The 18313-nt window shown below is 42.5% G+C and overlaps 3 protein-coding genes across 5 annotated transcripts in view; 2 read left to right on the top strand and 1 right to left on the bottom strand.

Moving 5' to 3' along the window:
• psme4a (proteasome activator subunit 4a) overlaps positions 1–3111 on the top strand; it is a 32624-nt gene extending 29513 nt beyond the window's left edge. For both annotated transcript variants that reach the window (XM_071898010.2, XM_071898007.2), the window contains 3 exons: positions 791–953; positions 1125–1258; positions 1611–3111. In XM_071898010.2, the coding sequence (XP_071754111.1) occupies positions 791–953; positions 1125–1258; positions 1611–1745 (432 nt within the window). In that variant the 3' untranslated portion in view covers positions 1746–3111. The remainder of the gene's footprint in view (positions 1–790; positions 954–1124; positions 1259–1610) is intronic.
• Positions 3112–5190: 2079 nt separating this feature from the next.
• gpr75 (G protein-coupled receptor 75) lies at positions 5191–6834 on the top strand. The gene has a single exon (XM_071897928.2). The coding sequence runs from the start codon at positions 5191–5193 to the stop codon at positions 6832–6834; it is 1644 nt and encodes a 547-aa protein (XP_071754029.1).
• A 1818-nt stretch (positions 6835–8652) lies between these two features.
• On the bottom strand, positions 8653–14705 carry erlec1 (endoplasmic reticulum lectin 1). Of its 2 annotated transcripts, none has more exons than XM_071898013.2 (14): positions 14389–14705; positions 14109–14213; positions 13579–13659; positions 13274–13357; positions 13109–13172; positions 12925–12971; positions 12604–12827; positions 11778–11919; positions 11511–11672; positions 11372–11431; positions 10716–10840; positions 10527–10604; positions 10311–10386; positions 8653–9674 (listed from the first exon to the last, which is right to left on the bottom strand). In XM_071898013.2, the coding sequence occupies exons 1-14, from the start codon at positions 14527–14529 to the stop codon at positions 9603–9605; spliced, it is 1461 nt and encodes a 486-aa protein (XP_071754114.1). In that variant the 5' UTR covers positions 14530–14705; the 3' UTR covers positions 8653–9602. The 2 variants fall into 2 exon arrangements, with proteins under 2 accessions (XP_071754114.1, XP_071754113.2); XM_071898012.2 differs by having other exon boundaries at positions 13280–13357.
• Positions 14706–18313: the final 3608 nt, after the last annotated feature.

The raw sequence follows: 18313 nt of genomic DNA, 5'->3' as shown, positions 1-18313 counted from the left end.
CTGATAATAAGAATGGGCTTTGCAGAATCATTTTCAACTGTGTACGGAGCCTACCTAAGAAATGGTGTGCTTGGTGACATAACTGGGCAGGAGCTGCCTTGTCACATGGGTACTTTATTATTCTCTTGTGAAGGGTAATCCAACCCAAAGAATCCACTGTTGAAGCTGGTCCCCTCTGCTTGCATACAGCTTCAGAGTAGTCCACAGCCTTTGTGCACTCAAGGATGAGACTGAATCACTAAATGAGCTCCCATTCTCTGTCAGCTTTGTCCATGGAAGTCAGTTTTGCCAACCTCATAAGCTGTTGCATCAGTGCTGCTGCATGGTCAAGTCTTTACTCATCTCATCAAAACTGGATGGCTACGATAGGATTTTGAAATGTATAATATGAAAGCAAAGCTTACATAAACTAAAGCAACCTACTGCGTTTTTGTTCATCTCTATCTTTCTTTGCCATGTAAGACATTGAATAACTGGCACATTACCGACTACTGTTTATAGGATGATAATTCAGTTTTCATTCAAATGCCACTCAAATATCCACTTTACAGACATCAGTATGAAGCCATAACCAATCACTGCAAACTGAGCAATGTATTGAAATAACTTCCTTGTTCCTTGAAGGAAATTACTTTAATAACTGGCAGCAAGGTCTTGAATAAGTACCTTTTGAATCAATGTACTCAGCGGGAGCAATACAGTGTGTGTTGGAATTGATACTCCACTGTAGTGAAACTTTCAACTTTCAACTTCCAACCTCCCACCCCCTCTTTCTGCATCTGTGTGGTAGGTAAGAGAAATGGCTGCCACCACTCTCAGTGGCTTCCTTCAGTGCAATTTCCTGTCCATGGACGCCCCCATGCAGGCGCACTTTGAGGCTCTCTGCAAGACTTGCTTGCCTAAGAAGAGGAAGAGGGAGCTGGGCTCTGTAGTGGACACTATACCCTCTGCTGGTAAGGAAATGTTATTTAAGTCATTACCATCATGCATAGGGTTAACTAAGGTAAATTCTGCATGTACTCAGCCTTTCAAAATTAATAATTTGTCTGCACAATATGTGATAATATACACAGTATACTGCTCTCTCTCATCTTTATGGTATTCCCCCTGGTGTGTTTGCATAGACCTGGTGCGGCGCCACGCTGGTGTGCTCGGGCTGAGCGCTTGTATTCTCTCCAGCCCATACGATGTACCCACCTGGATGCCTCAGCTACTGATGGACCTGAGTGCCCACCTCAACGACACCCAACCCATTGAGGTATGTTGAGTCACCTACTGTAGCCTAAAATATTATTGTTTCGTACTTTTTTTTTGAATAGCAATATTGTGTGGCTGTTGGGGTCAATGAAACTTGTATAATGTAAACAATTCAGTGAGCAATATAGTGAACACTTAGAAAAAAAACAGCCATTGTTAGTAAGCTGTCACAGAATGGTTGAATATTTGACTTGTCATTAGATATGCTCTCATTTGACATTTTCTTGGGCAAATGGTAACAGTAGTAATAATTTGGAGGCTACACGTAGCAACAAACAAAAAACCTAATCAGGTGTTTCCTTAACTGTAATTTTATTTTTGATATCTGCCCGTGTGTGTGTGTGGTCTTCCAGATGACTGTGAAGAAAACACTGTCTAACTTTCGGCGGACTCACCATGACAACTGGCAAGAACACAAGCAGCAGTTCACAGACGACCAGCTGCTGGTCCTGACTGACCTGCTGGTCTCACCCTGTTACTATGCCTAGACCTGGTACAGCATTTTCACCATTCACTCTCCAACCCCAGCACAAACACACCACTCTAGAGATGTCAGTACATAAACACATACACAAACACATTCAACTTGATTAGCATTCATTACTGAATACGATCAATGTTGTTTGTCTGTAGGACATGATGCAACTGTTGGAGGGATATTTTTTCCCTTGTGGAAGAAACAACTCCTTGAGCCACCTTTTTTTATAGGGTTTTTTTTTATTATCTTTTTTTTTTCACATCAGTTTGGGATAACCCCAGACTGTACACACACCAGCCTGCATGAGGGGAAGAGGCCCCAGGTCCTGACTGACAACTGGCAGAGTGCTACACCCTGGAGGAAGAGTGGCACACGTAGGAATTGAGTTGTGGCACACAAGACTGAAGATTTGTGTATTTATGTATTTAGCTCTCATTTACATTTCTACTATACTTAATATTTAAGGTTCAATCATAGCAGGGATGAATGGCCTGCAGTTTGTAACATTACTGTACAGTTGTTGTTTTTTTGGGGGGGGGGGTTTAATTGCTCAGTGTGTTTATGTGCACGGGTGTGTGTATGTGTGTGCGTGTATGTGTGTGTTTGTAGGATGCTTGAAGACAACATCAGCGTGTGTCCCACACATGTCTCAGGATTATATCCCGAGTATCAACTCTGAGCCAACACATTGTCCAGTGGAGGACACACTCTTTACTATCTTCCAATAGTGAAGTGTTTGTTACTAGCCACAGAGAATGACTATTGCACAATGGTCTCTTTAGATTAGACTCTAACCTGGAACACACACAATGTTTGTGTGGCTGTTTGATCTATATATGATTATATGCATCATGTATGATCTATATATGATTATATGCATCATGTATGTGTATATGACATGGTATAGCAAACATGCACAAACATATTTATTTATTTATTGGATTTTTTTGAAGTGCTAATGTTTTAATTTTTCATAGAAAGTGTTGCTGAGATCATGAGTAGATTGTTGAGCTTTTAGCGTTGGAGCTTGTTTTCATCTACTCTTGCATAGAAAGGGAGAGAGAAAGCTCCCCGATGCTGTGCTGTGTGACGCGTTTGCTGGGATGATCTGAGCACAGTTTGATTATCATAGCATGTGTCTCGATGCAAGGAAACGACAACCAAACTGCCTGTCCGTAATTGTGACCTCTTCCCTTTGTTCCTCAGTATCATTTACCTTTTTCTAAAACCCAGTGAGATGAATTTATTTTGGTTTGCTTTTTTCCCTGAACACTTGAAACCAGTCTAATTGAAGCATTTAGTACCTCACTTATGTATAGTGTAGTGCCAAAACTGCAGTGATTTTTTTTTTTAGATGTACTGTTTGCTTATTGAATGAGGGAAAACAATAAATTGTTTATAACAAAAATTGCATTTGATGTTTTTGACATTTGATTCAACAGTCTCACAATATTGAAATATGTATCAATGGGGCAACTCCAAACTCATCCTTCAACTTCAACAACTTTACAAAACTCACTTTTTCCAAGGAATGTTTTCTAAACTGTACTAATATCATGAATACACCTTAAAAGTCTTTAAGATCACTTGCAGATTTCAAACATAAACCTTCATGTAACATGTAAGTTAAGTGAGTTAAGTAAATGATCAGAAACTGTTGCCATTTACACTTAAATAGGGAAATCAGTGTAACTACACTACTTTAGTTAGTTTCACAATGAATTATTTCATCACTATCAAGCAAGTATTCAGTAACATGCAAGATAGCCTACATATCCAATTATCTATAATGACTGACCATATAAAAGTAAATTGGTATTGTCTCTTGGGTCTTGAGAATCTGAAATGGATTTACATGGGTCCATGTTCATGCCTATGGGACCTGGGGAGTGTTATGATAGTCACAGATTTACTTTAATTGTATATGTGAATTGACAAGACTGAAGATCTTAAGTTATATGTTGGCAAACAACTGAAATCACTTTAGACCTATTAGTGTTTCAGTCTGTCACCTGGTTTAGTCTTTGTTTGGCGGTTGGGGTAAAAACCTGCATCTTGGCCCTCCATGGCACATGATTGCCTGTCTCTGCTTTAAATATTAATGCGCTCACCACTCATACTGGTACGTACGTGTCGCTTAGCAACCACGTTGTTGAGCCACTATTCAAGGACGGTAGTGCAAGGCGTAAAAATGTATAATCGTTTAATTTATACAATTCATAGTTTAATTAATAAGAAATTAAAATATTTCTTGAACATTTGTGACAGATTTTTTTTTATTAAAATGGTGAGTCCTTGTCCAGTCGTGCCGAACAACGCCTCTCAGCTGCTCTAAAATCACTGTAAACCACCCACTCTCGTGATTTAGTGCTTAATTTTGTAGCAGGAGGTGTGCTGGTTTCAAATACTTGGCACATAGACATTATTTTTGCATTACTGTAAAGCTTACCCTTCACGGGCTATTCTAACATTTTCTCAGTCCGGCCCATTCCCCATTCAAATTATGTGACTGTCTAGATACTAAAGAAGAAAAATGCTTTGGTCCCCGTTACTGATGTGGTAAATTATTATAGTAGGGACAGCTGAGGTGAGCTTTGGATACAGCTACTTGAATGCAGTAGTTATACCATGCCCGGATACGTAGGCAGTGACTTCATACTCATTTTTTTCAGTGCACGTCCAGTGGCCATCGCTTCTGTAAAAAGAATGGATATATCGTTAAGAAAACGAATATCTTCTGACTATTTGCGCTGTATACGCGGTGAAGATTATATGGATGTGAAAGGTAACGTCGTCTATTTCAGTATTTTCCCATAGCCTGCTCATTTTTGCGTCACATACTGCAAAAAAATTCGTGTTTTTTCAAGCCGCGGTGCGCTCAATCACTGTCACACAGCTAGCTTAAAACATGAAGATGGGCTATATCAAATAAGAAGATGATAGACACACGACCATTTACAGACGGTAGGTTATATTTTCTCAATGTGTGTTGGTGTGCACAGTGTCGTATGGATGATCATATTTGTATGGTTAATAAGCCATTTAATGATGCATATGGGCTGAAACCCACATTAGAAAATTCAAACACTGATGTCCATACACATGAATTTCCCTGGATTTCAGCAAGCAGACGCTATGTGTGTGTGCATGTTCGGGGGTGGAGGAAAGGTAACGTTAGGCTGTAACTGGACAAATATAAAAATGTTGTATGTTTTATTTAACCTGGATGAGCACTGTGCACTGCCGTCTTTTTTTTTTAACAATTATAAATATTAACTGTAATCTACTGCACGATAGAATAGCTAATATATGACTTTGTATCCTTCCTAGCACTCTACCAAGGAGGCAGCAATGGCGGAGGCGGCAGATATTGTCATCCTCCTGTAGCCCTTCCATACAGAGGAATGATGTTAAAACCAATGAGCTTGTGCTCCTCATAAATTGTTACTGATACAATGAACACCACTGGTACACCATCAGACCTGGTGGATGTGCCGAGACAGCAGAACTTCAGCGGCACCCTGGGGGCACACACCCCCTCAGGCTGGGCCGTGATCCACACTGCCACCTTGACCTCTTGCTCTCTCCTCCTCGTCTTCATCTTCTGTCTGGGCTCTTACGGCAACCTGGTGGTGTTCCTGTCCTTTTTCGACCCCGCGTTTCGCAAGTTCCGCACCAACTTCGACTTCATGATCCTCAACCTATCCTTCTGCGATTTATTCATCTGCTGTGTGACTGCCCCCATGTTTGCGCTGGTGCTCTTCCTAGACGCCGGGGGAGGAGACGGAGTGTCAAAGAGTTTCTGCTTTGCCTTCCACTTGACCAGCTCGGGCTTCATCATCATGTCCCTGGAGACGGTGGCTGTCATCGCCTTGCACAGACTGCGCATGGTCCTGGGGCAGCAGCCCAACCGCACTGCCTCCTTCCCCTGCACGCTGGCCCTCACTGCCCTGCTGTGGACGTCCAGCTTCACCATGGCTGCCCTCCTTACCATGCGAGCTTATCCACGTAAAGACGGACCCTGCTTGCCCCACTTTGGCCTGGCAGGCGGGCAGGCCAGGGTCGTACTGTACGTCTACCTGGCGGACTTTGCCTTTTGTGTGGCTGTGGTGTCGGTGTCCTACCTGATGATCGCTCAGACACTGAGGAAGAACGCACAGGTGAGGAAATGTCCTGTCATCACTGTAGATGCCTCACGCCCCCCACCCCCTCCCCCTCTCATTGCAGCAGGCTTCGAGGGCATGCAGTGTGCAGTTCAGGCCCCCTCTCTCTACCGCAACCAGACTTACAACAAACTGCAGCATGTTCAGACTCACTCCTACGCCAACAGGAGCAGCCAGCCTCTGGTGCCAGGAGCTGCCCAAGGAGCCACCTGCTGTCAGCTGGTCTCTACAGTCAATCTGGCCACAGCCAAGGACTCTAAGGCAGTGGTCACCTGTATAGTGATCGTGTTCTCTGTGCTGCTTTGCTGCTTGCCTATGGGAGTTTCACTGGCACAGGATGTCTTGTCACCAGAGAGCAGCTTTGCACATTACCAGTTTGAACTGTGCGGCTTCGTGCTCATTTTTCTCAAGTCGGGCATCAATCCGTTTGTGTACTCACGCAACAGCGCAGGCCTCCGCCGCCGCGTGCTGTGCTGCCTCCAGTGGGTGGCACTGGGCTTTCTCTGTTGCAAGCAAAAGACTCGCCTGCATGCTATGGGGAAGGGCAGCCTGGAAGTGAATCGCAATAAATCCTCCCATCATGAGACCAACTCAGCCTACGTACTGTCGCCCAAGCCCCAAAGGAGGCTGGTAGACCAGGCTTGTGGGCCCAGTCACTCCAGGGATTGTGCTGGCAGCCCAAGGGCCACAGGTGGACGCAAACCTCGCCCCCCCAGCACCTCCACACCCATCAACACCCGCATTGAGCCCTACTACAGTATATATAACAGCAGTCCCTCTGCAGGGCCCAGCTCCCCCAACAGCCTGCAGCCTGTCAGCTCTCAGACATTTGGCTTTGCTAAGTCCTATGTAGCCATGCACTACCACACTCACCAAGATGCACTGCAAGACTTTGAAAGCACCTCTGTGCACCAGATTCCCATACCCTCAGTCTAGTCAATGAGCTGCAAAACAGAAAAAGGTTTGGACGACCTTGTCATGGCTTTAAATCTCACGTGATTCACAAGAGTAACACAATAACAGCCCATTTTCTGTATTTGGATTCAGTATTAAACTTTTGTTCTTTTCTGCAGTGGAAATACATGTAAAGTTCACTTGAGTGGAAAAAGTAAATTAAGAAGCTCTACTCTAGGCTTCGCCATGGAAAATAAGTAAGGACAGTCTTGTTCAGAAGCAAGAGATTTGTAATGGAAATGTCTGTCCCAAAGTGTTATTTAGTGTTAATGAACTGACTATTTTTACAGACATTTTCATATTATACACCAGTGGTACTCAACCATGTGCCATCCTGTCCCAAGAGTCTGCAGGTTTTCAATCCAACCAAATTATTGTAAACTACTGTAGTAGTTGGAGTGAAAACCTGCATAGGCCAACACATGGCTCTCGATGGCACATGGTGCCACTTTAAATTGTCTTTCTCTTCATAAGAAAATTGTATTTGTGAACCTCATACATTTTCTAACTCAATAAATGTTTGGCAAGTGCAGTGGATCTGAGCTTTACCTGTTTTGTTGACATTCCTGCCAGCAGTGTCAGTGGCTAACCATGTGATAGAAATGTTGCGTGCTTGACAGTATTCTAGGCCTCATGTCCACTGGGGTTGTACAACTGTCATGAAACTGTCAGGAACATGAAAACACTGCCCTTACTACCCCTTACTTAGGAAAATACTTTCATCCCAACATTAGACCCCTCTTATGTAATGGAGAGATGGTGCTAAGATATTCTATTTGTGTGGGATTTTTATGTCCTGCCACCATGGTACATGGTATGCGGCACATTATGGTTTAATTTCCTTGACGTATTCAATTAAAAGCTTTTAAACTGCAAATCTGCCTTAGAGAGCCTTTCAGAATATATGTATATTTACATTTTAAATAAGTGTTGACCTGAAATTTCAGCACATTTTAGTGTTCCACATATTTTAAGTTTTCCAAACAACCTCTATTCATAATTAGCTCAGATAAGCATTTTTTACTCTGTATATTAAAGGAATAGTTTATAGTTTATTAATTGCAAATCAATCAGCTGTAGTTAAGATTTGCTCTAAATTATGGTGTCAATATAGGTCTTTTTGGAACTCTGAAGAACTGGTCCCCACTCACTTCAGTTGTTTTGGAGAAGGCTGCTATGGAGTTGTGCTGGCAACCTCCCTGTGTGTTATATGGACAAACTTCACCTGTGTTTCAACTGGCATGAGGTTGAGTAGATCATGACAAAATTTTCATTTTTGGGTGAACTATTCCTTTAAAGTTACAGCTCATTTTTGGAATTAAAAATGGCTGAGATTAAGAATACTAATAGTTTCTTAACAACTGCAGTTGCTACTGTTCTACAGTTCAGTGTAAATGTGGCCATAAATTAATTACCATGTCACTTTGTACTTTGTACTACACGTAGTACTCTGTAATCGGTTTTGTTTTGGGTAAATGAACAAAAATCTGAACTTCTTTGTAAGTAGAGAAGTAACAGACACACACACAGCAACAGCACCCTCTGGTGGCCCTCAATTGATGCTGCTGCTATTCCAAACCAAGAGGTTCTTGCTGTCCCAATGGTAAAACAAGTGACAAAAAGTCTGCATAAAAAAATGTCCTTTCAGCAGAGGACGGCCGAATACATTCTCTCCAACAAGGAAATCACATGATTATTTCACATGTACCCAGCATGATCCAGCATGAGACGACTGGACAATTGATAAGAGAAAAACACAATTTAATATATAATATATATCATAAATATAAACCTTCAAAATTCAGTTGATGACAACTTCTACAGTAATACATATTGAGTAAAACGCCCCTTTCAGGAGACAGCTATTGGCATGATGTTAATATCAAATGTCTCATTCGAAAATGTATTTTTTGCCCATGTGGTAATATAGTTGAACACTATGAATTGGGTTTCATGTTTTAGTTTTATTCTTTGCAGCCAATTTATTCCTTTTTGTCCATGGTACAACAGTGATCAGAGTCCCAGTGTGCATCCTTATAAAACCACAGAATACCTCTTACAGGAACCCACAGACATACATCCTACATCCATTTATGAAATTTTAATCAAACACTCGCCTTTTGCTATTTCACAGCACAAGCTAGTTCATAAGTTACACTCACTCATCCTGTAAAATAACGCAACAGTACACACTCTCACTTCTGCAGAACACATTTTCAAACTCGCTTTGTCGCATATCTACAAGTGCAAAGTGCCACAGTCAAGCAGCTGATCATTTCAAATTACCCACATATTGACAGACTTAAAATTACAATAAAAACCACCATGAACATTGTTGATTCCCCTGATGATAACGAATCCCCTGATTCATTGTTCATTTTCTTGCCATTAATTACACATAAGGTGAAGCGTAGATATGAAGTACAGGCAGTAAGTCCACTGCCTTATGGAGTGAGGTGTCTGCCTCATTTCTTTTTGTTTTCTGAGAGTCTGAGTCTGTCTGCTGGAGTGCAGCATGGCCCACCGCACAGATGGGCTGTGCTCCTGGGTTACATTGAGGCCGGCCTCAGGACCAACCTTTACCTCCCTCAACCTCCATTCTGGGCTTCAGCGCAGTGTCGTGGGCATCTTTCTTCCTCCATTCAGTCTTCTGTTTCTACACCGATGTCCTCTCTCTTCAAGTACACTCCTCTACATCTGTCCTCTCCAGTTCCTTCTTGCCCTCTTGCTGTCATGTGATCTTTGTCCGTTTAGTTGGAGATTGACAGGAGTCCATGCTCATCAGCAGTGTCGAGAATCCTGCATATGACTGGAGACTCAACCTGATCAATAAAAAAAAAATAAGTTTGTGTCAATGGTCTAGGTCGCCCCTCTGCACAGTATGAAAAACGACTTTCACAGACTTGGAAAATCTGCTGAGCTAGATAATCCATCATAGTAAACTTGAAGCCTTGATTTGGTTTGGTCAATGTTTCTCTGTTTAATCGTCATTTCATTGTGCCTGAGTTGAGTGTTTTCATATCAGTGCACGCATTCCGCTCTGCTGTGCTTACTGTCAGTCACCTGACACCCACAGGAAGAAATGGAAGCCTCCGCCAGGAAATAATCCCTCAAAAACATGTCACCTTACAAACTCTGTCACATCCATGTCTTCTTATTTGGAGTGTCTTTGTTAGCCGGGACAGCAGTTAATTTCTCTAAGTTTGGCTGCATAAAGTTTGTATTTTAAAAACACAATGCAAAAAGATTGGGGAAATGTAGCCTAGACATAGACAGAAGTAAATGGGCTATAACTCTAATTGACATCCGTATTCTATTTGAATTCAGCTCTCAAAACTCAGGGTCAGCAGCACTCAAGTTTGTGGTCGTATGTGAGGTTCAGCGTGACCCTCATACGCTACCACGACGTGTGCGGGTCACTTCCTGACTCATTTGTCAGAGGTCACTAGTTAACTTACCCCAAGGATGTACTGACAGGTCTGAGGCTCCAGCATATAGACAGTGACAGCATGGGGAGACTCAGACTCCTTGCATCTGACAGAGAGAAGAGGAATGAGATGAGTGAATAAGTTGGGGAACGTCAGGCTATTTTCTTACTCATGCGTCAGCCCAGGAACGTGTCACTGGACCGGCGCTATCCTTCGTCCCCAGGAGTATTCACGGCGGAGACTCACTTGAGCTTGACGATGACCTGTCTGGGCTTCCCTGTCAGATCACACACATCCCCGTGGCCATAAAAGTGGGAAACCAACCTGCGGCGGAAAACAGAAATAACTAGGAATAATAGAAATGAAATAACAGAAATGGTCATATCAGCTTTATCTGTGTACCCATGTTATGTTAACAGAAGATGAATGGCATACTTGACTTTCTGCACGCCGTCATCTTTGAGCTGGTAGGAGCGAGCAACGTTCTTCTTGGCCCAATCAAGATGCTCCTCAGCACTCCAGCTCCCCACCGCCACAATGTTCTTGCCTTGCTCTTTATCCTGGGAGGGAAAGGAACATTTTCACCAGTGGTAAATCTCAATACAGTACTTTTAACAGGGTTCCCACACTCACTTGGACATCAAATTCAAGGAGTTTTTAGTAACTTTCAGGGTCTGTTTTGGTGAAATTCAAGGTACTCGAAAAATTGGCATGTTTTGTAGTAAGACATGACGTTGGTCAGAATTAGACATCATAAAGGCCTCATGGTGAAATCCTTCATTTTAAACCTGCAGATCTCATCACAGGGTTTTCCTCAGTATTGGAAGTGTTGATGCAGAGAGCTGAGGCATACTGGTGGAATTTGGTTGCTATGTTTAAAAAAAAATAGTCAAGGCCATCCATTCAATTTCAAACTTTCAAGGATTTTCAAGGCCCCTGGGAATCCTGATTTAACATTACATATCCACTTAAAAATACTACTAATATGCAATTTTGAAACCCTTTTTTGAAGTGTGCGAGTTTTTCCAATTAACAGCTTCAAGCAATTACAGAAGTAGATTTGAGAATATTCCACATTACCAGGAACTTACCTCATGGTACTGATGCACATGCTTTCCGTAACAGAATTCATATTTCCACCAGCCCACCCCCTGAAACACACAGATTAAGATCATTAGATTCCAGTGTACAGTCAACACGACTAAGGTGCTGTGAAGGAGCAGGGCTCACCCCATGCAGACAGTACGAGCCGCTGAGGAACTCCTTGATCAGCTGGTCGTCTGTCAGACGGGAGATGTGCGTGGTGCCGACGGTGACCTGAGTTTGCCCGCCCACAGTCATGGGCTTGTGAGTGGAGGTGAAGGCCTCCTCTCTCACCGGTGACACCTCCTCCTGTAACATGTCAAAAGGTACAAATGAGCCGGGGCGTCGTCTTTACGCGCAGCACCCGCTTTTCCCTCTCCCTGTGGGTTTTTTCGGCAGGACGGTCGCTCTCACCTCCCTGGGCTCGGGGGCGGCGCTGAAAGGTGGCTTGAGTTGTTCCTCTTGCTCTCGGTCCAGCTGGGCGAGCCGCTGAGGCCGCAGAGGGGAGCCTGACAGAGCCTGGCAGAATATGGCGTTCACCGGGGAAGACTTGAACCTGGAACGACGACGTCAGACAGGCCGACCCAGTCACTTTCAACAGTGTTTGGATACAGTAAGATTTTAAGCAAGAATCTCATCTGCTGGAACATTTCACTAGCACCGTGACAGAAAGAGAGAACCCTGATGAAGGCTCCTATAGCCGAAACGCGTTGGTTTAAATAAAGGACTCCATATTCTACCACCATATATTGTTAACTACGGTAAATTAACAGTTGTCCAAGTAAATTTTTGTTTTAATTTTGGGTGCTGTGATGTACAAAGTTGCCGTTCAAACCTGGCATTTCTCTTTGATGTAATTATGTTTTCAAAAAAAAAGTATTTAATGCTGTTGAGCACTGAAAGTGTGTTAGTGAACTACAACGACCATAATTCATTGTGCCTCTGACACAGCGTGTGAGTTGCACCATCTGTGCCAACACAAACTGAATAGAGTGAAGTTTGAAAGTTAGACTACACCAATCAGATGGGAGTATAATAGTCAGCTAATGTAGCAATAGCAAGTTAGCTAATACCACATTAGCTTATACATGTGAGAGACTTGAGTGCCTGAAGTCAGCTGAAGTAAACTGACAACCTGTGGGAAACACTGACATACCAACATACTGCCACTGAGACTAACATTAGAAGAGGCCTGTCCCACTACACACAATATGTAACTCTAGATTTTTGCCAGATATACCTGTATTTTGGGTGCGCGCAGAGCAGCGGAGTCAGCACCACCACCTCATATTCACAGGTGGTGACCTCAGCGATGGACAGGATCTCATGCTTGGCCTCTGGGTGGCAGACGTACAGCACAGAGGTGGAGCGAGGATGGTTGTGTTTCAGCACACAGGGAGTCCCATTCCCCATCTCCAGCGCGAAATAGGGAGTCAGCTGACCCTCTATATTCTTAGTGGGCACCTAGACACAGATGAACGGAGAGAAGGAAACAGCAAGCTGGGTAAACAACTAAACTGACAAACTTGGTTGACCACAGGTGCTTCATCATTACACCTACCTCTTTCTCAGGTTCTGATTTTGCATTATCTGCCTCCTCCACTTTTTCTGCAAAGAAAGAATTCATTGCTTTAGCACAATAAGACAAAAAAAATATACATTCAATAAAACATGAATGAAGCAACAGATAATTATGTAACTATAAACCAAATATGCCACGCAATAAAGTTCACAAACTCACTCACCCGTCCCTGTAGTTTGGCTTTTCTGCGCCATGTTTCCCAAGAAGTACTCCTGAACACTGATTTTCTGTGGAAATATGAATTAAATTATTGCTTTCAGCAGACACTATAATAAATGGTGGGAAGAAACTTCATACTAATGCTGTGAAAATCATTTGATCCACTCACACTGACCTGCCCAGTCTCCTTTTCTTCATGGTACTGTCTTATATGCTTCCCATGGCATACTTCATATGTCCAGTACGACTCAATCTGCAATGTTCACCACCCAGGAGAATTAGGTTTCAAGGGGACTACAGTACAGAGTTTCAGACGAGTCTTCAATTCACCAATCACCATCAGAAAAATAATGCTGAGAAGTTCTTGGATACGCTCTACTAACTTAGCATGGCCGACATCTGAACATACTTTCAGTCTAAATTTAAGTTAGTAGGGAAATTAGATAGAAACAGAAGTGAAACCTGAGGACTCACCCTGTAGGAGCAGCTGCTCTGTTTGAAGAGCGGCTCCAGCAGGGCTCCTGGATCAGGTCCGTCGTACAGCTTGTCCTCATCCTGACACACAAGAGGGACACAAGGTAGGCAATCAACACAAGAGCAATGAACAACAAAAATGATAACACGTAGATTAGCTCAGTCGTCCACTAATATTTAAAGCCCAACTCCACTGACCTCAACAATCTCTACACTCTTTCTAAAAACTGCTCATCTCAAATACAGAGACGACTAGTCACTAGAATGGCTGGGCGATATGGTTCAAATCAATATCACGACAATCATAAGGATGTTCTTCGATATCAATATCACAATATGGCTCACGTATGCAAAATGAAATGATGTTTAGACATAAAGCAAGTGAATCCAGACGGAAAGATACACTCATGCCTGTTTCAATTGGTGGTAGGTGCTAATCCTACTTAGAATGCTGAATCTTTCAAGGCATCTAAAATTATTTAGTAAAGGATGTCACTGGAGGGGCTCTGCCTGGGCCTCCCACCTCTCACCTCATCTCCAGCTGACAAGGAAGGCAAGAGGCATTTGTATTTCTCCTTCTCTGTCGTTGTCATGATGACGAAGTCATCTTCGTTGTAAAATGCACCAGACATTGGCTGAAATACACAAAGTTGGAAATGAACGTTAGTTGCAGGAGAAAACATGAATTCTGAATAAGATGTAAGCTAACTAAGCTACAACATAGCTGCATAGGAAACCAGTCACATTTTCTTCAGCTCTTACAGTAAATATGTTAATCATACAAGAGCGCAACTAAAAGACAGGGCATACCAGCGTGAATTCCGCGCCTGGCCAGGTGATTTTGAAAGGGATTTCATCCGTAAAGGACGGATACCCCCCTCTGTTTGCCGAGACTCCGCTGCAAACCTCCAGCAGACCACCGAGAAACACCAACAGCAGCCCATCCATCATCGCCCGTCCGGCTGTTGAGCTCCTACACCGCTGAATTTAACGTTAGTCTCCTCATGTAACGGCCCGCTAACCTGCGATTTGACGAATTTCTGTAGCTGTGGTTAATCCGGAGTCCGACTGATCGTGGTTTGACAGATGTAAAGGAGTGACTGAGAGCGTCGCGGATGTCAACAGACAGAAGTAGTACCGGAAGGGTATTATTTGCTTGCCACGTCGTTTTCCGTCTGTACGTCGAGCTGTGACGACAGCAGCGCCCTCTGCCGACGGCACGAGACGATTACATGTTAATTTGACATTCACTTTCTTCCTGGTAAATTAGCGAATTAGTTTGATACATTTTATGGATAACGAGAAAAGCCTTGTTTAACAGTAGTCGTCTCAGTGGGGAAACGGCTTGGTTTTTGAAAGTTTGGGAGAATAAACTTTTAACAGTGCTAGTCAATGCGGTTAAAAATAACGTGTGAAATAGCAGACGTAGCACCTTCCAAACGGCTTCGTGACTCATAACATAGAAGGACTTATGTTTTATTTATTAATTTATTTTTATTTTTTCATAAACATGGTTTTAACGCCCCTTTATTTCCACTAGCATTATGCAGGCAATTTCTGCATCTTGAAAACTCAAAACCTGAACTATTCCTCAAGGTTTAAAAAAACAATTAATGCTAGTTTATGACATTGTAGCTCTGTCATTTTGATATGCCATGTGATGAGATGATGGCGCCTTGATAATACACTTGAGATCAGGTAATTTTGAGTCAGTCCTCCTGAGACAGAAGTACCTTGCCCCCAGGTTTACTTCATCATCTTTCCCTCTTTAAGTTATTAAGCTGCTGAATAAACCTTGAAGATTGATAGTGAAGCCAGTGTCAGTTCCAGTCCAGGTGGTTCCTCATCCTTATCATCACTGCATCTGATCTGAATCTTCTGTTGCATATAAATGTTTAGTTTTTCTTAATGAGCCTATTGATCAGCAGCCTAAGGTGTTGTGTTAATAGTATCCAGCATATAGATTAAGGAATGGGGTCATTGTCGATGAAGATTATAGGCTTTCTGAGGTCTAGAAAACATGGAGAATTGCAGAAGAAGCCCCATTTTGTAGTACCATCGTCTGCAATTTTCACTATAGTACACTGCAGTCTTTAGTCTTCCAGTCTAAAAGTTAGCAAACCAACTTCAAATACATCATTGAACAAGTTTCCCCTGGGTTGGGGAATAATATAATGTAAATTTATACACTCTGTATTCAATATGTGAATTAGTGAGACTTGAGCATGGCTCTAAATGGCCTAAAGCTGTAATTCAATGCAGACTGTAATAACTACAATAACCAAAGTCTTTGGAATCTAGCAATGCAAAGTTTTCAATGCAGTCCAGTATGATTTAGACATTAGTAACATGTTTATTCCAGAGAGAGAGAGAGAGAGAGAGAGAGAGAGAGACAGACAGACAGAGAGAGAGAGAGAGAGAGAGAGAGAGAGAGAGAGAGACAGAGACAGACAGACAGACAGACAGAGAGAGAGAGAGAGAGAGAGAGAGAGAGAGAGAGGTGTGCTCATTGAAATTCAGCAGCCCACACAGTAAGGTTCCCCAGCCAGACGCATGTGTTGCTCTGCTCTGCTGGTCTGCTCTCACTGTGGGGAGACGACCACATAAACAGTATCCTCTCCACACAGGAGTCTGACTGCTGCAGTTTTTACTGTAAATTGGAAAGTGTCATAAAGCGAGCACCGAGCAGGCAAGGGAAAGTGAAAACTCATTTAAAATGGCGTTCCTCAAGTTGAACTGGATAAATCTTAACTGTTGAGGTATTTTTTTGTCCCGGTGCTGCGGTCTGGCATGACGCTGGTGGATGTGGACAGCCCTATTTATGTCTTTAGCTGTGCATTAATCCGTCTATACACAAGGCCGCGAGAGTTAAATGCAGGGGAATGAAAGCAGTTTATGCTACTACCTGAAAATCTGTGCGCAGAGGCTATAAATAAAACATCAGGTGCTTCTCAAGTTGGCCGAAAGAAGAAGGAGGTCATGACGAAATCGTAATTGAGATCCTTTGAGAAGCAAATGTACTTCTGCTGCCATATTGTTTTCAGCGGTGATATATAATTCCCCTTACCCTTGCTAAACTTAACTGCACCCTGATATATTGAGAACAGCAACATGAAAAACAGCATTAAAAAAAAACTGTTATTGGATGCAGACCACAGCTTGCCTGAAGCATTTAGACTCCTGTTTCATTTAGACTGTGAGAGGTTTCTAGGACAGGCAGGCACAAAATAAAGGCTGGATGCCTCATCTCTGCCTCCCAATGGACAGATCTGGAAGTATGGCAGTATGTGTTTGTGCTTACTGGATGCTTTGATGTATGTAGTAGCCTACAGAGTGCTTAGCAGAAGATAAGTGGAGAGAGATGCTGTACAACTACTCACAAGTCCTTTCTGAGGCATTTGTAGCGTTCAGGACTCCATGCAGGACAGAAGATGAATGTAGGTCCTGTAGCCTTAGCATATTTACTGAACATTACCTGGGTATTTATATTGGCTGCTTGATACAAGCAATAATAATAGCAACTTTGTGCCAATTTTTTGTCACCCTTCTATCCTATGACTCTGTTGATTCAGTATCTTGGTGTATGTTGTATGCCAATAAATGATTTGTTCCCCCTGACAACCTGAAATATACACATGGTTTGAACACATAACAGCAAATTCAAAATGTATACTTTGAAAATATCTTGCATTTTACTATAAGTGATGAGGGGGCTTGAATTCATGGAAACATGCTCCTTCGAGTGACTCTAAACCGGAGCTGAGCATTTTTCCCACCTGTTGGTGGAGCTGTTGATGTGAATATGGGGGGACACAAGACAGGAGAGAAGGAGAGATTATAACAGAGATTCTGAGACAAAGAGTGAGAGGATTAGGAGGAGAAAGGGATGTGGAGAAACAGGGAAGGATACAAGCAAGAGAACATCCCACTAGATCATCCACCCTCTTCCTCCGCTCCCCTCTGCATACACACCAGCATGTCATTATGCTGTGCATTATGGACTGTGTGTCTCCATAGATAGATAGATAGAGAAGTCCATGTGCATGCATATCACATTGGCATGTATATATGTAGTATGTATAAACCTCTATGTATATATAATATAGCAGTATGCATATTTATATAGATATATGTCTACTCAAAAAATGGTAATTATACCAAACTTGTATTATGGTTTCCATGGTAACTGTTATTTTGCCATGGAATAATGAGGTATTCTAACTGTTTATACTGATTCATTTGTTTTAATGAGTGGGACATGGGTGGAAGAAGTGATCACATTTCTCTCTGTGCCTATATGACAGATTGATATATTTAAAAATATTGATATTTTTCAAATCCTGTCCAGGTCAGAAACAACTACATTCAAATCATGATAATAGATTGAGAGTCTTGCTATTCAGTTTCCAATCCACATTTTCCAAAGCACAATTATACTCAAACAAACGTGTTTTTATGCATCATATAGATCCTTCATACTGGCATAAATTACACTTAGAGCCTTCTGGAACCTAAAAACCACCCAGAGTCAAAACTCTTCTACAGTCCCCTTGTTAGTCCCTTCCTTGGTTCTCAGGCTGTCTGGAGCCTGACTAGCACAGTGTTTGCTCCTGTGTCAATACCTGAACTCACCACTTCTGAAATGAGCATTTTCATTTATTTTACTGCCATCCTTGGGGTGAATCTGATTTGCATAGATGCCTTGCACACACCCTCACCTTATGCATAATTGATA

This window comes from Centroberyx gerrardi, chromosome 15 (genome assembly GCF_048128805.1).
Source record: "Centroberyx gerrardi isolate f3 chromosome 15, fCenGer3.hap1.cur.20231027, whole genome shotgun sequence".
NCBI lineage: Eukaryota > Metazoa > Chordata > Actinopteri > Beryciformes > Berycidae > Centroberyx > Centroberyx gerrardi.
This window is presented reverse-complemented; position numbering and strand designations above follow the sequence as displayed.

What these genes read in the sequence shown, in the direction of transcription:
- erlec1 (XM_071898013.2), bottom strand. Translation starts at nt 14,529, where the DNA reads ATGATGGATGGGCTGCTGTTGGTGTTTCTCGGTGGTCTGCTGGAGGTT. An exon ending in CAGGCGCGGAATTCACGCTG is followed by an intron (nt 14,214 to 14,388) that starts GTATGCCCTGTC and finishes TGTGTATTTCAG; the next exon opens with CCAATGTCTGGTGCATTTTA. An exon ending in TGCGCGCACCCAAAATACAG is followed by an intron (nt 11,920 to 12,603) that starts GTATATCTGGCA and finishes TCGTCGTTCCAG; the next exon opens with GTTCAAGTCTTCCCCGGTGA.
- gpr75 (XM_071897928.2), top strand. Translation starts at nt 5,191, where the DNA reads ATGAACACCACTGGTACACCATCAGACCTGGTGGATGTGCCGAGACAG.